The 24,361-nt window shown below is 30.3% G+C and overlaps 1 protein-coding gene across 3 annotated transcripts in view; it reads left to right on the top strand.

The window, feature by feature from the left end:
• LOC142322394 (serine-enriched protein-like) overlaps nucleotides 1–24,361 on the top strand; it is a 257,207-nt gene that overhangs the window by 14,786 nt on the left and 218,060 nt on the right. For 2 of the 3 annotated variants that reach the window (XM_075361431.1, XM_075361432.1), the window contains exon 3: nucleotides 6,091–6,226. In XM_075361431.1, coding sequence (XP_075217546.1) covers nucleotides 6,091–6,226 — 136 coding nt within the window. Of the gene's footprint in view, nucleotides 1–6,090; nucleotides 6,227–11,521; nucleotides 11,701–21,185; nucleotides 21,308–24,361 lie in introns of those variants that run through there. The other variant, XR_012755835.1, reaches the window with a different exon arrangement.

The following is a 24,361-nucleotide window of genomic DNA, read 5'->3' as shown; positions in this document are numbered from 1 at the left end:
TTCCCTTGCACAGGCTTCAAGCTTTTATTGTGAATTAATCATCCAGAAAAAAAAGAAACTTATAAAATTCATCAATTTTAAATAATGATGCAGACAAAAAATCTTGTTTGCTGTTTCTACATTGTATCTAATTTAAAAGATAAAATGGTTGTACAAAGTGAATAATAATAGCTGATAATTGATTAAAGGTATAGATTTGAAATTTAAGGGATATGTTAAAAGAATGAGTTATTTTGTGTAAAAATTTAAGCAAACATGTGCAAGTTAACAAATTATTTTCTTCGTATGACAAAACATAAATAGGATTATAAGTCTTTTTTTACATTTAGTTTAGACCTAAATAATTTTATTCTTCATTAGTGACTTCAAAAGTATGTTAAATGATTATACATTATTGTCAGAGATAGTACGCTGTTACTGGTTTTTCATAAATAAAAATAATGAGAACGTTTATGTTAGTTTTTATTAATGGTAAATTTGCAAATTGTTCATTGGTATGAGGTTCAATCAAACATAAACTGTACTTTTGTTTTCACGGTCTGCATACCAATATGGAATGGCTTAGTGATGGATTACAGTGACAGAGGTATTGATGTGGTAAGGGGCTCAAATCGCCGATATTTTAGTATTCACTTATCTCTGGTCAGTAGTGTTATGTTAGATCAAGAGGTTCCATTGTCAGATGCACAATGTATTATTGTGAAATTTCTTATAGATGTGGGTGTCAAAACTGTATGAAATTTTGACTCGACTGCATGCACACTTTGGGGATGTGACATTGTCACGTAGGCAAAACTATGACTAAATTAAGAAACTGGGTAAAATAAGGTTTGAAGCTGTAGAAAATGAGTCACAGTTGGTGTTCAAGGAATTGTGACTGTTCAATCCATGATCAGATTGAAGATGATTGACATTTTATAGTATAAAATTGTTTCGGCGGATCTGTCAGGAATGGTCATTCCATTATCACAAAGCTCCTTGGGTTCTACAAAGTATGTTCCAAGACTTTTAACCCAAAATCAGAAACAGGCCCTAAGAAAATTTGTCAAAGGCTCTTGAATCGATTTTGACAAGAGAGAGCCAATGTTTCACATCAAATAATTGTTTGTGATGGATCCATCATTACATTCTGAAGTATGTAGTGGAATAGGATGGAGAACCTGTCTGTAAAGGTGAAGTGTGTCAATCAGCTGAAAAAGTTTGTGTCCCCATCTTTTGGGAATGGAAAAGAATATTGCTCTTCAATTTTCTCCTCAAATGTCACATTCAAAGTACAATGTCTGACACACTGCCAGCTTTTGGACAAAATAAAAACTGTCTACATGAACTAAAAGTGCCATTTTGATTATCCTTTACGATGATGCCAAGCCTCACACAGCCGATCTCAACACTCGGGATAAAGTGGATGAAATTTACTGGAAAACCTTAAATATCCTTATACTGTCCAGATTTATCCCCCTGTGTTTTTTTTTTGTTCAGGCCATTGAAGGAGGTACTAGGAGGATATTGATTTTAGATTGATAATGAAGTAGGAGAGTTCATTTGCATTTGGTTTGTGATGTTTCCTCAAATTGTTTTCCCACAAACTCACCAGACATTGGTAAAATGTGTAGAACTACACAGATTACATAGAAAAGCAATAAATATGTTTTGTATTTTTATTCTATATTAATAAATGTTAAAAATAAAAGTATGGTTTACATTTGACTGACCCTTGTAGTTAGTGTATCAAAATAAGTAAGATAATATTTCATGACTAGTAATTTGTTGGATGTTTTACATGTAGGTCAGGAAGTGTTTATAAATAAAAAAAGCTGACAAAGTATTGCATGACTATCCCAGCTATGTTGATCAAGTATAACTTATTAAAAAGTATAACTTTTATTAAAGTAATGAAAAAAATTGCTTCTCATTTTGGATCTGGGATATAATATAGGTGCTGAAGCTACTTTAATTTTAATAATCTTTAAGTGATGAAGAAAAATATTTAAAAAATTTTGTTAATATTAAAAATTAAAAGAGTTTGAACGAAAAAAACCCAAAAAAACAGCATGTATATTTTTTAGAGGTTAGGAATAAATTTTAAGAAAATGTTTTCAAAAATATTCATATAATAGGTTAAGTTTAAAAAAATTGTTTAAGTAAAGTTTTCTTCAACTCTAACAACATCCCATTCATTAAATGCTAAAATAAGAACTTTTTCTGCAGTTTAAGTCCAGGATCTATGGTTTAAAAAAATGTACACTTTTCATGATAGCTCTATTTATGAAGTTTAAAGTTTCAAAATATGTTTGAAATAAATATTTAAATCAAAGGGAGATAGAGAAAAAGAAAAAAACATATTTTTCAATTTTAAGAGGTGGGGGTTGATCCTTAAAAAAAATTTTTTGGATTATTTATATATGAATATGAATTGTAGGTAACAACAAATTTGGCTTACTAAAGTTCTCAAAAATGCGTCTGAAGAAAATCGAAATCTGTTTTTTTTTTCAATGTCCACTCACCACCTTAAAGAATTTTGAAAAAAAAAATTAATATGGTTGAATGTCCCATATATAGAAATATTTGAACCAAACTTGATGAAAATCAGTTTGTTCAATCCTGAGATACAAGACCAAAATCAATGTGATACACATAATACTTACATACATTTTTTGGTCTAGATGAAATAATTGGACCCTAAAACATAAAAATTTGTTAAAACCTGATACCCGTTCTTTGCATGATCATCATACTTTCTGCTTTAATGTTGCTATTGTAGCTATATTTACTGGAAGAATAACTCATTATTACATATACGGGTGTAATACAAAGTTCTCCTGGGACTTTTAATAATCTATTCTTCTCATGAAAATAATGGAAAACGTTCACCTAAACTTACGTTCTAAAACGCTTAGTTTGCGAGTTATGGCTAATGAAAAATTTCACTCAGATTTTAGCTACCCAGGTGAAATTAGATAATACTGAAATTTTTAGGACATTAATTGAAGACTTATTGATTTCTTATGGTTTTTGACCTGAAAAATCGAATAAAATAAGTCTCAGAACCATATCTGCAATAGTTTTTGAGAAATAGGGGTGAAAACCAATAAATTGGTGGATCAGTCACGAAGGTCCACATACCTGGCCACCAAGATTGCCTAATCTAACACCTTTAGATTTTTCCATCTGGACATGGATGAAAAATATTATATACAAAACAAAAATACATTCTCATGATTAATTGTCCGCATTATGGATGCGCTGAGAAACTTAAGGACATCCCTGAAGAATTAAAAAAAAAAAACACTTCTGCAGTACAGAATCGTGCCAAGAAATGTAAAAATGGCAGCGCCATTTTTGAACAGTTAATATAAACTGGTATGTATAATACGCTTTGGTCTAGTGTACTGTTTCTAAATAAATTTTGAATATTTTCAATTTTTCTTTGTTTTATTCAACTTATTTTACCCCATTTTATTCTGAATTAAATTCTCTACAAGTTTTGTTTTGTTTGTTTTATGTGTTATTACCCACTGGGCAAACTTATTATATGTCAAATATAAAAAACAGGGGCTTTCCCCCAATTCATTGGTTTCACCCTATATTTCTCAATAACTGTTGCAGGTACAGTTCTGGGACCTATTTTATTTGATTTTTCAGTTCAAAATCCATAAGAAATCAGTAATTCTGCTCCTTAATTATCTTCCTAAAATTTCAGTACGACCTCATTTCACCGGAGTAACTGAAATCTGAGTGAAATCTTTCATTAGCCATAGTTTGCAGAGGAAACATTTTAGGATGTATGTTTATGTGAACTTTTTTTGTTATTTTCATGAGTAGAATAGGCTATGAAAGTCCCAGGAGAACTTCGTGATACATTCTGTATGTTTAACTATCATGTTTGAAAAAAACCATTATAAATTCATGCTACTATATTATTAAGTAACATAATTCCTTAACTTCCACAATACTAAAGTCTTGCTTTTCATGTTATTACTGTTGTTGTTTAATACTTAAAACATGTCCTTTGTGAATAACAAGACATTATTTGTTCTTGAATAGCAAGTCAACTAATTTAGTTCTACTCCTTTGGGAACATTCGTTTGTCTTATTTCAAAATTGTGTTGTAGATTATCATCCTTTTCTAACTGTTATTTTTTCCCTTATCTAATGTATTTATCTTCCCTTGGGGGCTCTGTGGATTCTGATGACATACACAAGGGAGCTGTGCTAAGATTTTAATGACTAGAGAGAATCATTTCATCTAATAATTTATTTCATTGACTACAAATTATATACATAAAAAACATCAACTAACATAAATACATAAATTTTATGTACAAAAATAATTATTCTTATTATTTTAATTCTTAATCATACTTAAAAAAATGAATGAAATAATTGAATGACAAATAAATAAAAAACAAAGAATTTAAAAAAATAATTGTCTTCAAATTGTTTATTTAGACAATGTAATATTTCATTTTAAAAAAAATTTTTGACTTAATTGTAAGGGGAAAACTTACAATGGAACCAACATAGGAATTATTTCTAGAAAATAAAAATCATTAAAACTGGTCCATTTAGTGAAGTGTTAAAGCTTGAACACTATTAACACATACAGTGGTGCTATTGTACATCATGTACCAACCAACATGCCTCATTAAAACCATATATATGAAACCTTATGTACTAATAACATTCCTAATATTGTACTTTTTTCAACTCCAGTTTGTTCTTTATTTCAAGGTATATCACACCTTGTAGACTGTGCCTGTTAAGCGGCATTACATCAGAAGTTTAAACTGGGGGCTAACATCTGAAATATCTTAGGCAACAATGTCCTAACATCTTACGATTTCTTAAGGCTGTGCATCTGGATTCAAATATTTTGACTTACGTTAATAGTTGTTTTAAACAACAAAATTGTTGTTTTGAAACGACAATTTTGTTGTTTCATGTTAGATTTTTAATATTATTTTTATTTCGCACTTAAGATACCGCATAGGTGTTTTAATTTTTAATCATGTACTATAGTAATTTTGTGTCTGGGTGCTGATAACATGTTGTGCCCCCAAGAGAAAATGAAATCCTTGAAATTTTTTGATTGAAAAGATGACTAAATGTGAGGAGAGTAATGTCTGACTAAAATGTAAGGAAAATTTTAGAAAACAAAAGAGGTGATGAAGATTGTGATAATAATAATAATGAATAGAATTTTGGCTACAGAAGTGATAATAATTATGATTTGGACAGTGACAGTAAGATTGAAAACATTGAAACACTTAGTTCAGAACAAAGTTCTAACAACAAAGCTATTAAAAATATCGCTAACAAACAAAATTGGAGCACAGACTACTGCTGCTTTTGATGACCAATCTGCTCAAAATTTCCAGATAATGTTTAATGGCCAGTTAAATCATTAAATTTGAGAGCTATCCCATTTGCCAGGAATACTTTATATAATCTTATAAATGTACCAAATGAAGAAAAAAGTTAAATAATTAAAAACAGAATTATAGTTCATAAACAGATCTGTTATTTATTATTAGCTGGTCAGAGCTTGTTTCACTTGCTATGGCTTGCCATGGGGCTTCGCCACCTGGACCCCTACTGTGTTCATTGCTTGTGAGAATAATACTGATAAAAATTTTCTTTAATAAGACCAGTGGTCCAGGACCAATGGTTTTTTATTTATTATTTTTTTTTCTATAAACCCTTACTACCACAAAAGTAGGTGTGCACACCATAACAAAAATGGCCGTTACAGGTAAACTACTTAAATAAAAATAATAATTTCAAGGTCCTGAAATATATAGGAAACAAGTGGGTAAGTTTCAATTTTTTTTTTAATTTGTCAAGCAATCAGCTTATGTTTTTTTGGGTCACTTCAAATAATTTTACCTAGTTACGGAAACATATTTCCTATTGCTTCGAGAATGACCAATTGATATTATATTTGTTTTAATTTAAGTCATATTAACTGATTTTAAAAATAATTTAAAAAACAATGGTTGTGCTTATCATATAAAAATAATAGCGTTTAAATTCTGCTTAGGGTTGCATTTTAGTTATTTATATTTTAATTAAAAATATGTTATTTTACAGAGTGTTTCATAAGATGTTGTACCAAGCACCAAGTCCACAACGTAAAAAAGAGCCTCCACCCAAAGAGAATAAATTAAGATTATTTCTTAAAAGAAGCAGTGAACCTCTTTTGAACCTACAAAATGCTGCTCAGCAGGTCTGTTTATTTATTTACATGTCTAATTTACTTGTAGTTATTAATTTTAATATTAATTGTAGTGGTGAAATTTACTGTTTATAAAAAATTAATTTATGATTTTTTTTTGTAGATTTTTAATGCTTTGATTGTTTTTTGTTTAATTGTTGGTCCATTATAGGAGTTATATTTATAAACGGTGCTTTATGCATTTTAATTGTTATAATTAATAGTATACATTTTGCAGGAAAAATAAAATTTAAGGGAATAAAATAACAAACACTATTATTTTTTTATATAATGCAATAATCTGATTAAGTCAACTAGTTTGCACTAATTTGAGCCTAAGAACCAGCTACAGCTTAAAAAGATTGCTGAAACCATGTAGTTTCTTTTTTCTAATACTTTGCTTATGCACAGTTGCTTGTTTAAAAAATTTTCAGTGTCTTAAGATTAAACATATTTGTTATTATTTTCTGTTTTAAATAATGAGTTATAGTAAATAGTGTGTGAAATTAACTACTAAAGAGAAATATTCAAAATCTATTCACAATCCCTGGCAGATTGGTATCATCTTTGCCTAACAACCAGGTTATGACGGTTTTGATTCCCAGTAAGGTTCGCATTTTTTTCACATGACACAAAAAATCCATTTATCATTAAAAAAAATATGTAGGGTAAATATTACTGAGTGTAAGCCTCAGTGGAACAATAAATAAATAGTAAAAATAAAAATCAAGATTAGTTTTACATCTAATTGTTAAACAGTAATCATCAACGGGTATATCAAGAATAGAAATAAATGAATGTAAGGTGATTCATGAAAAATGTAACAAAATTTTGGAATTTCTGCTGGTGAAAATAAAGAAAAAAGTTCATATAAACAGGTTTGAAAATTCTTGGTTAATGAGTGTCGGCTGGTGAGATTTCGCCCTGATTTTTGCACCTTCAGTAAAATTAAGGCAGATTATAATTCTTGGGATTCAAATTAAGGGGTAATTGTCCACTCGATGTTCTTTCTGCTGTTCGGTCATCAAATGAGGAACAAACTTTGTTGCAGCTTGATACATGTTCAATTTTTAATGTCACACCATGATTCAATCGAGATTCTAACCCTTTCTGCAAGTTCTCTAACAGTCAATTGGTGATTTGCACGCACCAGATTGTTAATTTTCTGAGCGTGTGCCATTAGTTGAAGGCCTTTTTGGTCGAGGGTCATCTTCAATTGACTGACAACCACTTTTAAATCATGAAAACCATTTGCAACATTGCGTATGACCCGGAGTATCATCTTTGTAAGCTTGTTTCAAAACTTTAAAAGTTTCTGTGAAAGTTTTCCCTAGTTTTGCGCAAAATTTTATGTTGTATTGTTGCTCCTGTAAAACACACATTACAAAAATCGCTGCTAACACTTAAACACATTGCACTCATAACAATAATATGAAAACTAAACAAAAATTCAAGAACATGTGGTTACAGAGGAGGTTATGTAAAACACAATGCTGCTAACTGTACGTCACTTATTTATTTGTTATTTTTTGAACAGAGCTTGTATATACTTAGATTAATAAAAAAAAGTACAAAAAATAAATAAAATAGAACATCAATGCTTACAAAATGTCAGAAATTGTTTCCTCCTGTTATTTTATAAAAAATAACTGTAACTTAGGTTCTAGATAAGAGAGTAAACTGTATTTCTTACGTTGTTGAATTCAAAACTAAAAATTACATAATTTTTCCAGTGCGTAAAAGTCATTTATTTGGTATTAGTATTCTTGCAAAATATTTGTGTGGGTGTGCTACTGTTTTAAAAAAAATATATTGAAGAGAAATCAAAATGTCGTCTTATTTTTTGAAACTGGTTCTCAGGCTTGAAATTATGAAAATTTGATGCTTTATTTATTTGTGTTATTGTTACAAACATGAATCGCATATTATACAAGAATTTTGATAAAGTTGTTGTTAAATATTTGTTCTGTTTTCCCTAATAGTTGATCTTATAATAAAAAGTGTCTGTTTATTTTTGTTTATTGTTTTTATTTGAAGTTAGTTTTTAATAATGATAAATTTGATTTAATTTCAACTGTAAGGAATAAGATTTCATTTCTGTTGTGTGTGTTTTATGTATAAATATATGTACACTTGCTAAATTTTTATTATATTAAGTGGTCTAAAAATATTAATGGATTAAAATGAAATAGTAAAATTATTTGAAAAAATGATTTATATCCTTTGTGTCATGTTTAACCTAAATTAATATTTTTTTTATAACATCATTTTCTTGTGTGTACCAGTGTGTATTTATAAGTTAGTTCCAAAACATTCTCAGAAACATCTATTTGAAACGTATTATATGAGGTATGATTCAAAAGTAAGGGCCTATGAGTTATAAATAACGATTTGCAACACTGATTGGTTTGCATATGTAGAGTAGCTTTAAGTAGTTCTATTAGGCATGTAATGTAACCGTCACATTGCCATCAGTTCATTGTTGTTTATCTTTGCAAGACAGTGTGTTAAAATGAGTGTGGTAATAACAAAAACTGCCAGTTATGAAGTTCGATCAATGATTAGATTTTTAAACGCAAAAGGACATAATGCTGCTGAGATTTACAGTCAATTGTGTGAAACACAGGCCTATCGCATTAAGTGATAGAAAAATGAAACAATGGGATCATAAGTGTACGGAAGGCCATTCAAATGTTTATGACAAACAGAGATGATGATCTCGTTGAACGTGTGTATGCAAAAGTGAGAGAAAATTGTTGTTTTACAATTAGCAATATTTCTTTAGATTTCCAGAAGTTTTAAAGACAACATTGTTTAAAATAATGACAGACACTCTAGGCTATTGTAAACTGTATGCACGATGGGTGCCTAGAATGTTGAAAATATTATAAAGATCACAGAATGACATCTGCTCATGTTTTTCTCGGCTGCTTTAGACACAAGGAGACACATTTTTTCCCATATTATCACTGGTGATGAAATTTAGATTTTTTACGTCAATAATGAAATGAAAAAACAATCCATGTAGTGTTGTCATTTCAATTCACCTAAACCGAAAAAATTCAATCAAGACCAATCTCAAAGGAAAATCTTGGCAACTCTATTCTGGGACCAAAAGAGTGTGCTTTTGATTTTTTGATTGTTTTCATGGAACCAGCCACATCCATCATATCAGAAGTCTGTTGTGAAACACTTTCTAAACTGTGTTGTGCATTTAAAGCTTACAGAGTGCTGGGATCAGGACTTTTTTTTTCATAACGTGTGATGCACAACAGAAACAATTGAAAAATTTGGATGGTAGATTTTTAATTATCCATCTTATAGTCTTGATCTCATGCCCAGGGACTATCATCTTTTTGTTCACTACTCCTCCCTTTTACACCTCAAAGACTGGCTTGCGTCCTAAATTTCGAGGAACGTAAAAAGTTGAAAATCTTGGTGCATAAGTGGCTATAATCCAGGCGTTGGAATTTTATGCAGTGGGTTAGAAGAAGCCTGTTTCATTATATCAAATGTGTTTGGAACAAAATAGTTATTATGTAGAAAAGTATTTGAAAATAATAAATTTTTCAACCATTTTCTTTTTATTACCGATCAGCCCTTACTTTTGAACTGTGCCTTGTAATTTCATAAAATTATTGATACTCATTATAATGCAATACAGCATCACATTTTTGTTCCTCTCCAATAGAAAATGCTTTTAGGTGTAAGTTGAACTCAAGCAGTTTGTGTAATCTGATAAGTTATTTTGATATAATTCTCAACAGATTCGTTTTGTGAATATTTTCAACCGCATTAAAAAACAAATTTACAAATGAACCCTGTTATAATAGCCCATAATGCCGATCAATCACACTAGGAAGATAGCTTGTATATAATAATCATTTCATAGGTGTTTTAATTACTCTGCAAACTTTATTTTATGCACTAATTCTATAGTAATTTTAAGTAAAATTATTTGCTACGGAATGTTTCCTTGTATTTGAGTTTTTGTCATTTTTATTAAAGGTTGTGTGGAACAATCTAGTCTGTAAAATACAGCTACAGTATTGTTTAGGGAAATTAAAATTTTCTATCTAGTACCAAGGAGCTTTATATATGATGTTTGCAAATACAAACACATTAAAGGTACATTAATTAGTAAAGGGATTATTAACATTTACTTATCTCTTTTTTAAGTGCTCTACATAACATCCTTTAGTTATATGAAAATATTAAGGTAATGGTTGATTTTTTGTTGTACTTGTTTTGGCATGTCGATTATCACAACTTCATTGTATTGATTCCATGAATATGAAATTATATAGAACTGTGGGCAGCAATAACAAGATGTTGAACTGACACACCCAAAAAAAAAAATGTTGTGTAGTACAAGAACTGGTGAAATAGAGGGCCGATGGCAAAACATCAAGACTTGGGGGGATCCATTACACCCAATCCAAAGTGGAAGAATTTTGTTTGTTACGGTTCATTGTGATATCAGTCTCAATTGATACAGCACATCAGAGGCATATGAATACATGCTACTGAGGTTTTACCACCACATCTTGAAGGAAAATGTAATTACTGGATTCTTTATTTAATTGCAGGAATAGCTAATTCTGCAGCAAATCCAAATAAGAATGATCAGTCACCATCATAACTTTGAGAAATGAAAGGGTCATAACTTTTACTTAATTGAATTGGTGTTGTTAACTGAGATGAATCGTGCTTTTGTGTGATTGATATCTGAACATTTTACTAAGTCTCTACTATTTATATGAAATGTTGCTTCGTCACTAAAGAACAAATATAGAGCAACATCAATACTCTTCATAGCTACCGCATGAGATGGTAAAATTTTTTGCTTTAACTTGTTTCCCTTTTTCATAAAGCTGGCATCTAGCTAGTTTTCTTTCAAAACTTAAAATTCATCTTGCATATGCAAAAGTCATTGTATATTTGATAGAAGCAGAAATAAAGTTATTTGAAATGAGATGAATCATAAAATAAATCATATTTTTAATATATTTCTACAGTTTTTTCTTTCTTGTTTAACAGTTGTACAAATATTTTCTTGATACATTACAATAACCATCTCTTGTTCTACATCCTCCTGGACACATCATGACTTTTGACATACATTACCATTAATGGCATAAGAACTTATATTTTAAAATTTCTAATGTAACAATCCTTAAGTAATAACTTTCCTGTTTGATTGTAAATTTAACAATTTCTTTTTGTGTAAAATGAAAAGAAATGTTTAAAAAATATGGAAAGCTAATTTAACTAATTATTGTTGGTTTTTCCTATCCATGATTACAGAAGGAAAAGTTTATGCACCTTTAACAGCATCACATACCAGTACAGTTGTTGAAGAATGTATTTCTTTACTTAGAACATTACATATTTTATCAGATTGGAATACACAGTTCAACACACTTCTTGCTAATAAACTTGCTGTTGCAAGTGATTTGCTTACACACCCATTCTTAAATCTTCAGGTACAGGTTTTTTCTCTTTTTTTTAAAATTACTATTTAATTATAATTAAAGTTATTAATTTGTTATTATAGATCAATGAAATTTTTTAGTGCAGAGTTCAGTCAGAGAATTTGTTTGTTTATTTAATGTTTAGATTATTATTATTATTTTGTGTATTATTTATTTTATTCAATTTTTGTAAATTATATTTCAGTAGCAAATATTCATTTTTTCTGTTTATTAAATATGAATTTTTTTATACCATAGATATCAAAGATATCTTGTTTTTATTAACATTTTTGTTCATTTTACTGAAAAGTATTTACATAAGATGATTTAAAAAAAACTGTAGTAATAAAGTAAGTAAAATAATTCTTTACAGTGAAGTTTATTTTTTTATTATTCACTTTTTTTTATTATTCAGTCACTTTTTTTATTCATACGTAATTTGCTTTAAATTATCTCCATTGCTTTATATTATAATTTTTATAACAATGCAGTAGTGTACATGCTGCATTGTTCATTACTGTATTTTACATCCTTGGTTATCTCATATATCTCTTTGTCCTCATTTGCAGTTTTAATCATATGCATATCCTTCTGTTACCAAATTAAGTAACAATATATGGTTTACCAGCCTGTTTAATTATATACAAGATTCTGTGAAAAATTTTTCTACTCTCCTATTTGACATAAAATCTCTTTGTTTTAATTATAAATATAGGTGATTTTCTCCATCCTTGTTTAAATCTCATTTTCATGCTTAATATTCTTTACTTTTAAATCAAAAGTTAAACATTTGAAAAACTCAGAATTTATCCTGGCACAGGGTAGAACTGTGATACAGTGCTGTGAAGACCACTGTACTGCAGTGGTCCTCACTGATAACATTACTGATAGTCTAAAATGAGTAAATATCACATAGAGAATTCACAAGGATCTATGTATTTAGTTATGTGTGTGTTTGTTGTGTTTTTTTTTATCTTCAGTCATTTGACTGGTTTGATGCAGCTCTCCAAGATTCCCTATCTAGTGCCAGTCGTTTCATGTCTATATACCCCCTATGTCCTGTATCCCTAACAATTTGTTTTACATATTACAAACATTGCCTGCCTGCACAATTTTTCCCTTCTACCTGTCCCTCCAATATTAAAGCAACTACTCCAGGATGCCTTAAGATGTAACATATAAGTCTGTCTCTTCTTTTAACTATATTTTTCCAATTATTTTGCTTCTTTCTTCATCACTTTGCTACAACACGTCTTTATTTGTCACTTTATCTTCCCATTTGATTTTTAACATTCTCCTATAGCACCACATTTCAAAACCTAATCGTTTCTTCTCAGGTAGTCCAATCGTCGCAAGTTTCACTTCCATATAAAGCTACGCTCCAAACATATACTTTCAAAAATGTTTTCCTGACGTTTAACGTATTTTTGTTGTAAGCAAATTATATTTCTGACTGGCTTTTTTCCTGTGCTATTGGGCATTTTATATCAATCCTGCTTCGCCCATCTTTAGTAATTCTTCTTCCCAAATAACATAATTCTTCTACCTCCATAATCTTTTCTCTTCCTATTTTTATATTTAGTAGTTCATCTACATTATTTCTACTAAATTTCATTGCTTTTGTTTTGTTCTTGTTTATTTTCATGCAGTAATTCTTGCTTCATGCCATTCATTGTTTCTTCTAAATCTTTTTTACTCTCAGCTTGAATTACTTTATCAGCAAATTATAGCATCTTTATCTTTTCTCCTTGCACTGTTACTCCAGATCAAAATTGTTCTTTAACATCTCTAACTGCTAGTTCTATGTAAAGATTAAAAAGTAACAGGGGTAGGGCACATCCTTGTCAAACTCCCCTTTTTATTACGGTTTTTTTTTTTAATCTTTGATTATTACTGTTGTTTGATTCCTGTAAATATTTGCAAGTGTTCTTCTATCTATACTTGAACCCTAATTTTTTAAAAATTCTAAACATTTTATTCCAGTCTTAAGTTAATAAATGCCTTTTCTAAGCCTGTAAATGCCATTTATGTTGGTTTTGCTTTTTTTAATCTTCCTTGTACTATTAATCTGAGCGCTAAAATTGCTTCTCTCGTCCCTATACTTTTTCTGAAACCAAATTGGTTTTCTCCTAACACTTCTTCCACTCTCCTCTCAATTCTTCAGTACAGAATTCTAGTTAAGGTTTTTAATGCGTGAGTAGTTAAATTAACTAATTGTTCTGTATTCTTCACAATTATCTGCTCCTGCTGTCTTTGGTATCATGACAATAACACTCTTTTTGAAGTCAGACAGAACTTTCCCTTTTTCGTAAACATTACATACCAGTTTACATAATCTATCTATTGCTTCCTCACCTGCACTGCGCAGTAATTCTGCTGGTATCTTGTCTATCCCAGGAGTCTTTCTGCTCTTCAAATCTTTTAATGCTCTCTTAAATTCAGATCTCAGTTTACCATCTATATTCAACACATTATTAGATTTTAACTTGTGTATACAAAATTCTCCTTAAATTTACTGTATGCTCTGTATATTTTACCACTTCACACTCCTGAACACTTTTCTTTAATCCACTCTTCTTTTGCTAATTTACACTTCCTGTTTATAGTATTTCTTAATTGCCGATAGTTCCTTTATCTTCTTCATCACTAGCATTCTTATATGTTCTACATTAATTCATCAGTTGCAATATATCCTCTGATATCTAAGGTTTTCTACCAGTTCTCTATGTTCTGCCTAAGTTTGCTTCTGCTGATTAAAAATCTCCTTTTTAACATTCTCCCATTCTTCTTCTATATTTTCTACCTTTTCTTTTTTTCTTAGATCTCTTGTGATGATGTCCTCCTCAAAAATCTTTTTTACCTCCTCTTCCTTAAGCTTCTCTAAATTCCACTGATTCATCTGACACCTTTTCTTCAGGTTTTTAAACCCTAATCTACATTTCATTATCACTAAATTATGGTCGCTGTCAGTGTCTGCTACTGGATGTGTTTTGCAGTGAACTAGTTGATATTTCTAAATTTTTGTTTAACCATGATAATCAATCTGATTCCTTGCAGTATTACCTGGCTTTTCCCTGATTTTTAAACTGGCTGTTGGCAATTACTAATTTGTACTTCATGTAAAACTCAATAAAACCCTCTTTCATTTCTTTTGCCCAGCCCATATTAACCCACAATATTTCCTTCCTTGCCTTTTCAATTCTTGCATTCCAGTCTCCAAAATTATTAAATTTTCACGCCCTTTTATGTGTTTAATTGCTTTGTCAATTTCTTCATATACACACCCTACCTCATCATCATAGTCATCATCATGGGCACTTATAGGCATATAGATGTTAACAATCATTGTCGGCTTAGATTTTGATTTTATCCTTATTACATTAATATTATTGCTAAACTTTTTGAAATTCTCTCTTCCCTATCTTCTTGTTCACTATGAAACCTACTCCTCCCTGCCCTTTATTTGATGCCGAGTTAATTATTCTTATCACCTGACCAAAAGTCGTTTTCCTCTTCCCACTGAACCTTGCTAATTCATACTATATCTACATTTAATCTATCCATTTCCCTCTTTAAATTTTCTAACCTACTAACCTGGTTTAGACTTCTAACATTCCACACTCTGACTCATAGAATGTTATTTTTTAATTTTCTTGTTACCCCCTTCCATAGTTTGAGTCTCCACCCGGAGATTCAAACAAGGGACTTTTTTACCTCAGGAAAACCCCCTCTATTTTTGTTACATAAAAATGCAGAGAGCTACATTTTCTTGGAAAAAAAACAACTGTAGTTTTCCATTGCTTTCAGCTGTCCAGAAGATTGAGTGATGTTGATGTGGCCATTAAAGTCCTGACCTATGCCCTACTGAAAGAGCTGCTGCCCTCTTTCAGGAATCATTCTTTAGTCTGACTCTCAAAAGATACCTCTCTGATATGGTTGCCTCTTCAGACCAGCTGTTCTGTATCACTGAGCACTCAAGCCCCTCACCATCGGCAAGGTCTCATGATTCATAGAGAGAGATATACCTTATAAACCACCCTTTGCTTGACTTAAATTTATTTTTAATGTGGCATAGGCTGTCAATATATGGTGTTACTAAGAGGTTTTATACAAATCTCAGAGCTCTTGGCCAGGGAAAAAGTTTTATCCTATCATTGAGTACTATGTTAAGAACACAGTTTTGATTTAATTTTATTGGTTTTACAGGTAATTGATAATGAAATAGAAACAGCCAGATTACAAGCTAATGGTATTGCAGCACTTTTGATTGTTGGTGGTATGGATTCACGTGTAAGAATTGGTGGATCTGTTAATCATCAGACTATGGGAGAAGGTATTTATTTAGTATAATTTTTAGACCTTTTTTGTCTTAACAGAAGGCTTAATCAATTTTTTTTTTATTACTGAAACATACTATCGGATTTATTCACTGACAAGTTAGTACCTGTTCCTTAAGCAAGGCAGTAAACTTCACTACCTCATAATTCCTCAGTTCTGGAAAGACCTTGAAAATACCTTCTTAAAAATAAAAAGCTCTGGAGTAAGAATAAATTCCAAAGGTGGAAGTTGTGTTTTAGCAGGCTAATTTCTATAAAATATAAGTATACAGTTTTAACTCTGGGTGTAGTTAGTAATTCTAGCTGTTGTCTAGCATTAAAAAGATTGTTAAACAACCCTGGAAGAAGGAATGAAAGAGTATCAAATGAAAATAAATATAGGAAAAACTTAAATAATGGAAATAAATAACAAAGAAGATTTTAGTGTTAAGGACAATTGAAAAAAGAATAGAAAAAGTAAGAAATTACAAATATTTTGAGACTGTGGTGACAGAGGACTGGAAGAGTGCAATGGAAATAAAAGGAAGGACAGCAATGGCAAAAGAAGCCTTTAGTAAGAAGAGAAAGTTACTGTGTAGTAAAAGTTTGGTCTTCGTGTTAAGGAAGAGGTTAGCCAAATGCTGTGTATGGAGTGTCTTGTATGGAAATGAAGCATGGGTAATGTGGAAGAGGGAAAGCTTGAAGTTTGAGGCTTTTAAAATATGGATATGGAAAAATTAAAGATTGACGGATAAAGTGAGGAGTGAGAAAGTAATGAGCAGGATTAAAGAAGAAAGAATACATGGGAAGTGCACAAAAGAAAATGAAACTGTTAAGGAGCTGTGGTTAGGGGAACTGGAATCTTGACAACTGCATTGAAAGGGTCAGTAGAAGAAGAAAAAGCGAGGAAAAAGAAAATTAAGTTAGAGGTTAGAGGTTAGGTAAAGGGGATGAAGGAGAAGGCACAGGAATGATGGACAGAAATGGATGGAAATAATGGTGGCATAAGGAACCAGTCAGAACACCAGATGACAATGATGATGGATGTAGTTTTCTGTCAGCTTAGTAACAGTGTAATGTTAGAATTTTTTTACGAATGTCCTTAGCACTTAATTTATATGATAGATGAACACAATAATTTTATTACTTATTATTTATTATGCTCATTTTATTAATGATCTATCCTGACCGATTCCTGTCACAATTAAGCAGAAGTCTCTACCTTTTTTATTGATTGAGCCATTGTTTTATATAGAGAGTCCATTCTGTTTGTAGAATTTTTAATCTTATACAAACTTACTTTTATGTGGTGGCGTATCTTTACTTAATTCTGAAACAAAAAGTAACAGAAATTCATTCATAGAAATTGCAAAAGCTGATGCTACTTTGTTATGGTCCAATTTGAAGTGATCTGGAATAGTGTTAACAGATAAGAAAAAAAGTTTAATTGGTAATGTAATGCCTGTTAGGAATCTACTGTATTAACTAATACAAACATAAATACTAAATTTGCAAATACTGAAAAATTCAGTATTAATAAAAAAGTATTTTCAATAGGCTGTATGTTTATATACAACAAACTTACCATTACAATAAACTGACCGTGTGAAGATAAATAAAGTTGGTTTAGATGAAATAATCTCAGTTGCTAAATATTTTAGCATGTATTTAAAGTGTATGATATAAACATTTATGAGAAAATTCAAGTTGTTGTTTGTTATTTATAACTCGTCCTACTGAGTAAAAACTTCCATCTCTGTAAAATAGAAATTTTTAAATGGATCTGGAATACTTTTAGATCATCAAATAGTATTAAAAACAGAAACTGAAGCATAATATGATCCTTTCTGATAGGAATAGTATTATGTTATAACAGGTGTTTCAAAAAGGACCCGACCCTTTGTTTGAGGATGTGAATTTATTACAAAAATATTAATGTTAATAAAATACTTATACAACAATCTTCAAATTACCTTTAATAACTTTACAATAGATGTTCAAAATAATTTCCTGTGATCCCGATGCAGGTTTGTACATGTTCCATAACATATGCAGCCATTTTTCATAATGTTTACTCATTTGAAATCTCACTTTAATGTTAGCCTTCAATTCATCAAGTATATGAGGATTATTTTTAAAAACTACACTTTTCAAATATCCCAAAGAAAAAAGTCTGCTGGGTAAAATTTGGAGATTTTCGAGGCCACAACCCTTTTGATATCAAATGATAGCCAAAAAATTCCCATAACATATCTAACGGTTCATTAGCAGTATGATATGTTTATTATCCTTCTGGAACCAACATTCTTGTTCGTCAAAATCTAACATGGCAATAAACTGTTCGATTAGGTTACGATAAACCACACCAGCTGCAGATTTGTAAAAAATAAAGGCCCTTATTACATGACGCCAGGAGATTACACTCCAAACACCAATTTTACTTGCATGTAATGGTTGTTCAAGAAACATTTGAGAATCTTCAACACTTCATGTTCGACAGTTTTGGGTGTTAATGTAGCCATTCAAGTAAAAACATGCCTCGTCGCTGAAATAAACACACTACAAAATTTCAATATCGTTATCATCAACAAGTGAATGAAGGCAATGACAATGCTGTAAATGTTTGCCGCGGTCTACTTCTTGCGATCTTGAACGATACCAATGCGATAAGCATGCAGTGGTTGATGATGAATTAAAAATTCATGCCTCCACCTGAGAGTGGTGGGGGCACAGCGTTCCCTGTGGTGAGAGAACTGCATGGCGGGAGTGACACTTGTACCACCACGTACGTATATTGTGCTCCAGCTAACATCTGAGCTGCTATCATTGTCGTTCGCCAATATTAAATTAGGCATATATGTGGTAACAACGCGCAATAAGTCTCAATAATAAACACTTGTTTGTCTTTGGAAAATGACTTAGTTAACACAATAGAGACGAATTTATACTGGTATAGCCACTAGTACATAACAAGGACATTTCAACTTCATCTTCTGTCTAGTGCGATCTAGAAATAGTCTAACTTCTTCCAGTGTGGCAGATATATTTTGATATTTTGATTTTTAACATCATTTTATTAAATTATAGCATACTATTATTTTTTCATTTTTACTTTTTAATGTATACATTCTGGTCTTCTGGGTCATGAGCAACACTACGGTAATGAATTATTAGTAAAGTGCAGTTCCTCCTGCCCATGTTTGGATCATTTTATTCATTCATTCTAAGAATATTTATTTAATTTTCTAAGAATATGCCTGCCTGTTTATTTTTATCTCAGGCAATTATGTATAAATTATTTTGATTACTGGTTGCTTGGCTGATTAATCGTTCTTCTTCCTGCTGGCAAGAGAACCAGGCAAGAGACTTCACCACACATTGGTCAAGCCAAGAAGGTCTGGGGCAAACGAAAAAAAATGTGCAGAGGTTGCTACCAAAATGTAAAGGAAACAATGACTAGCAAAGAAGCAGGTAGAAAAGCATGTAAAGTTATTTCTCAATCTTAAAAATGTTTGCTGGAAAACCGGGATATTGTTTGGAGTATTTTAATTCATGTCATACAATTTTAGCCAAAAAAAAATAAATGTTTATTACTCATTGCTTATTGTGTTTTTTAGGATTATATTGTGCGAGTGTTATAGTAACTATTTTTCTTCATTATTAATTGATGCTAATCTGATTTCTGGAGTAAAATAATAATTTCATATCTTTCTTTAATAAAAAAAAAAACTCTGAAAAGCTCAAGTATTTTTTTCTATTGCTTATTGTTTATTTTTTATTTTTCTATGTTATTTTATATCTGTTATATATTATTTTTATTTTAGGATGATTACATACAGTATTGTTAGCTTTTACAATAATTTTATTGTGATATAAAATTAGTTTTCATTTATACTGCATTTTTCGTTTTGTTCCTGCATTAACAAATATTTCATTGTATTTTTTTTCATAATTGTAACTACAAAAAAAAGTTTTATTAAAATAAAACCCAATAAAATTAAAAAATTGGTACACAAATATTGAAGTAGAATGCTAGCAGTCATAAAAATTGAATTTCATCACTACACACTTAAGAAATTAACTACTCCTCAACAATACAGCACCGGTCCTCCATGTGAGTAAAAATTGAACAGCTTTTATTGTGTCCCAACTCAAGGATTAGGAACGACACAAACATAACATTTTCCAAACATATGCAATTATTTGGATGCACTTTTTAGTGCATCATGATCCAACAGATGGCACCATTAATAATGATTTTATTCTGGGTGCTGGAGACTGGAGCTACACTGATACGATAGTGCTGTTCTTCTCACCAGAGAGAGGAAATGCAGACAAGTGAAGTCAGGAGATCTTGCCACTGCATTTAACATTGTTGCTTCCAGCTCTTGGGGACCAGAATAGCACCTAGCATGTTAAGAAGGAGGGGTACAAGATTGCAGTTTATACATTGTAGTAATATGAAATGGACTAGAAAAGAGAATGTAACTTACCAGGTTGGTCTAGTGGTAAATGCGTCTTCCCAAATCAGCTGATTTGGAAGTCGAGAGATCCAGCGTTCAAGTCCTAGTAAAGGCAGTTAATTTTATACAGATTTGAATACTAGATCATGGATACTGGTGTTCTTTGGTGGTTGGGTTTCAATTAACCACACATCTCAGGAATGGTCGAACTGAGACTGTACAAGACTACACTTCATTTACACTCATACATATCCTCATTCATCCTCTGAAGTAATATCTGAACGGTAATTCCCAGAGGCTAAACAGGAAAAAGGAAAAAATAAGAGAACATGTGTTAGAATAAATATGTAAAAACAAAAGAGAGATTTGATTATGTGTTCTCATACAGTTCTTTTCCATTGATAACTTAGAAATATCACTATGGAAGCAATCTTCACATTTAGCCACAATCGCTGGGATGTTTCCACTTTCATTACATTCATTTACAAACATTAATCATCTGTTTAGAATAGAGAAGTGAATGTTGTTCTTTTTTGGGCATAAATGATTATTGTCGTCTATACTGCAATAATATGCTTTTTAATTTATATTGCTTCCTCATTCTTAGCATTTCTCAGGATTCTTAATTCATAATTGAGTGTTTTTTACTCATATATAGATTTGTTACCTAATGTGGTAGTTAAAAATATAAAATGAGATATGATAAATTTGTTTTTAGGTACTGTTTGTAGAATCAGTCAGCATGGAAAATTGGTCGTTCAGTTTGGAGGAGTTGAGACAACAACTAAACTTCCATTACATTATGTACAACCGATTCCTACTACACCATTTTCTCTTGATAAAATGCCACTAACTGAACCTCTATTGGATACATGGGCTACGCTTCTTTCTTTAACTACTGTCAGCCATTCTTTTAAAACTGTACCAGGTATTGTGAAATTGATTGTCTTTGTATATTTGTATTTCTATTAAAACTGTTTTAAAAAATGTAGTCTTTCTAGGTACCTAAAAAAATAATATAATGCTGTAAAAATAAAACAAAATATATTCAAGTCAACACCATGTTTTTAGGCAATACATCAAAGTCTTTTTAAACCTTGATGATTCTGAATTATCAATTAATGTTGTTTCTCATTCATTAACTGTATATTATAATGTATTTTCTTCACTGCTTCCTCTGGGCTTGTTATTTTCTTTTCTTATGTGAATATTAGTGTTATAAATTATTTACTATCAGAACCCTAATACATTAAAAGTTTTAGAAAATTTAATGTAACAATTGTTACTAACAATGTTAACAATGTTACTAAATCTACAAATCTTTTAAACTTTGAAACCTAGATTATTGTACTTAAGAGTGCTATAGATACCTAGGGATTTTGGAGCTAATCAAAAGAAATTTTATAAACATTAAACAATCTAGATTTTCTTCTGTTCAGAAGAAAATCTATATCTTATTTGAAAATGCATAAAATAAATTTATTTTAATATACATGAATATTTATCTATTATGACAAGTACAAATAAATTTATGGTATAACAAAAAAGTTTCATTAATTTATTTTTATGTTTTACAATCATGTTTTTTAAAATTCTTGTTTAGATGTCATATGATTTTGATAAAATGTATATTATAAAGACATATTGCTTTGAAACCTGTGTTCCAGCATCATAGATGTCAAAATTATTATTATTGAGGTCATCTTATCTTTACACCAATATGAACAAATCTAGTATCCACTGCGTAGTAGAACATTATAAAGATGGTATTGTTAGTGAATCCTTTAAAAATGACAATAAGTTCATTTCTAGCTGTCATTGTTTTATACTTAAGGTTGCATCATACAATTAAAGGTTGATATACAATGGATTAAATAATTTAATTGTCATCTAATAAAATGCCTTTATTATTTTTGTTTGTACTAGTTTTTTTATTTCAGTTTTTTTTTATAGAATTAGTGTTAGATGGTTAGAAACTATATAATTTTTGTAAAATTGACTAGTAAACAGTTCTACAGAGCTGAATATTAAGGATATTCTGATTGTATTTTAATATAGAATTAGATAACATATCTGAAAGGTATGCTCAGGCTTCTGTGATGTGTATATTTTATTCACTTGGATGTGTGCATATTTATTCAGTTGGGCTTTGGTTTCAAAACATTAACTTTCTCTTAATATCTCATGAATATAATCTATTTTTACAATATATTTGAAAGTAATGAAAAAGTAGTGAAACTAGAAAAATGTTGACAGCTCATTTTTTATGTTGTTTTTTGTTGGTAAGTTTTAAAATCAAAACAGATATGATAAACATCTATTCATTCAGAAGAGATTTAGAAATTATGATAGTGGCCAAAATGACAGTGGCATGATGATGTCATGATACAATGTTTTTCATTTTTTTTTTTTTATATTATGATCAGAGGGAGATTGTTTGTTGTAGATTGATTAATTCATTCCACTACCCTCCTTCTTTCCTAATCTCTTAACCCATTTTCCTTGAATGGGTAAGTTCGCTGAGAATTATGTTGGCTGCTTTGTTGGATTCATCTGTGAAACACCACATGCTGACAATTTCTAATGACATTAACATTCTTTATTGGGAATAAGTGATGTGGCAATTCTGCTTATGGGACTGACTGTTCATGAGCTCTATTTCCTGTCTGGAGCTGCACAAAATGTCCCGTGGGTATAATTGTATATTTCTACCATCCTGGATCTGTTTCTCCAAAAATCTCAAGTCGTTACGTTATTCCACTGATTTTCTGTATTATTTTTTGTAACAAACAAAAAAGGAATAAAAGTTGTATTCCGCATAGAAGAATAAAAGTTAGCAATCTAATGAAAGAAAAAATGGGATATCTGATTATTTTCATATAATTAAAACAAATTTTAATTTAGAGTTTGCAACCATAATATGGGATTGTGTGGCTTTGACAGTTTACTTAATTATAATGTATATCTCAGTTTCATTTTCAAATTGAGTACCAATAATGATTTCATTAATTGTATAAACTATTTATCATTTTGTTCAGTTATTAGCTTTATGTTTGATATATAGTGATATTATTATATTGTGTAATAAACCATTTATTTTACTTTGCCATTATTTTACTTTTTTTTTAGGTACAATAAATGTGCCATTATTAAGAAATCAACAACAGTTATTAGCTGGAATAAAAGCTTGTTGTGTATTAATACAGTATCAGAGTAGACTTCGTCGTGTTTTGAGACGTCCAACACTGGCACCACATATGTCTCTTGAAGCACTTAATGATTGTGATGATTTAGAAACTGATACTCATTCATTACTTTTACATCAACTTATTGCTAATGCAGTTCAACCATCGCCTCTTAAATCTGAATATACTAGAGGTGAACTTGAGGTAATTGTTTATTGTGACTAAAAATTTAGTAGATTAGAGTTGACGTTAAGTAATCTTATCATTTTTATTTTAAAACTTGATTTTCCTTTTTCTGCAGTTTTTTTTTAACTAAACTGATGTTGAATTTTAATTATTAATTAACAATTTTATGTCCTGAATGATGTACTTTTTCACTACTCGATTCTTTTAATTCTTTAGGTACTTCTCTATACAATCCTTCCATTTCTCTTTGTTCTTTTCTTTTTTCTTAATTCTTAAAATTACATTTTTTTCATCACTCAATTACCGTATAGTTTTCATCCATTCTCTTGTCATAGCCATGCCACTGTATTTATTTTCTGTGAATCTTTATGTTAAACTTATACACCTATTTCAACATTCTCATTTCTTTCACTTTTCAGGTTTTGTTTCATTTGATTTCTAAACTTGTCGCTGTTCTCGTCATATATTTTCTTATAATTACAGTATTTATTTTTGTTCTTGCATTATTGCAAACATTGTTAAG

Source organism: Lycorma delicatula, chromosome 3, assembly GCF_047948215.1.
Source record: "Lycorma delicatula isolate Av1 chromosome 3, ASM4794821v1, whole genome shotgun sequence".
Lineage (NCBI taxonomy): Eukaryota > Metazoa > Arthropoda > Insecta > Hemiptera > Fulgoridae > Lycorma > Lycorma delicatula.
Note: the sequence above shows the minus strand (reverse complement) of the source record. Positions and strands in the feature narration are given on the sequence as shown.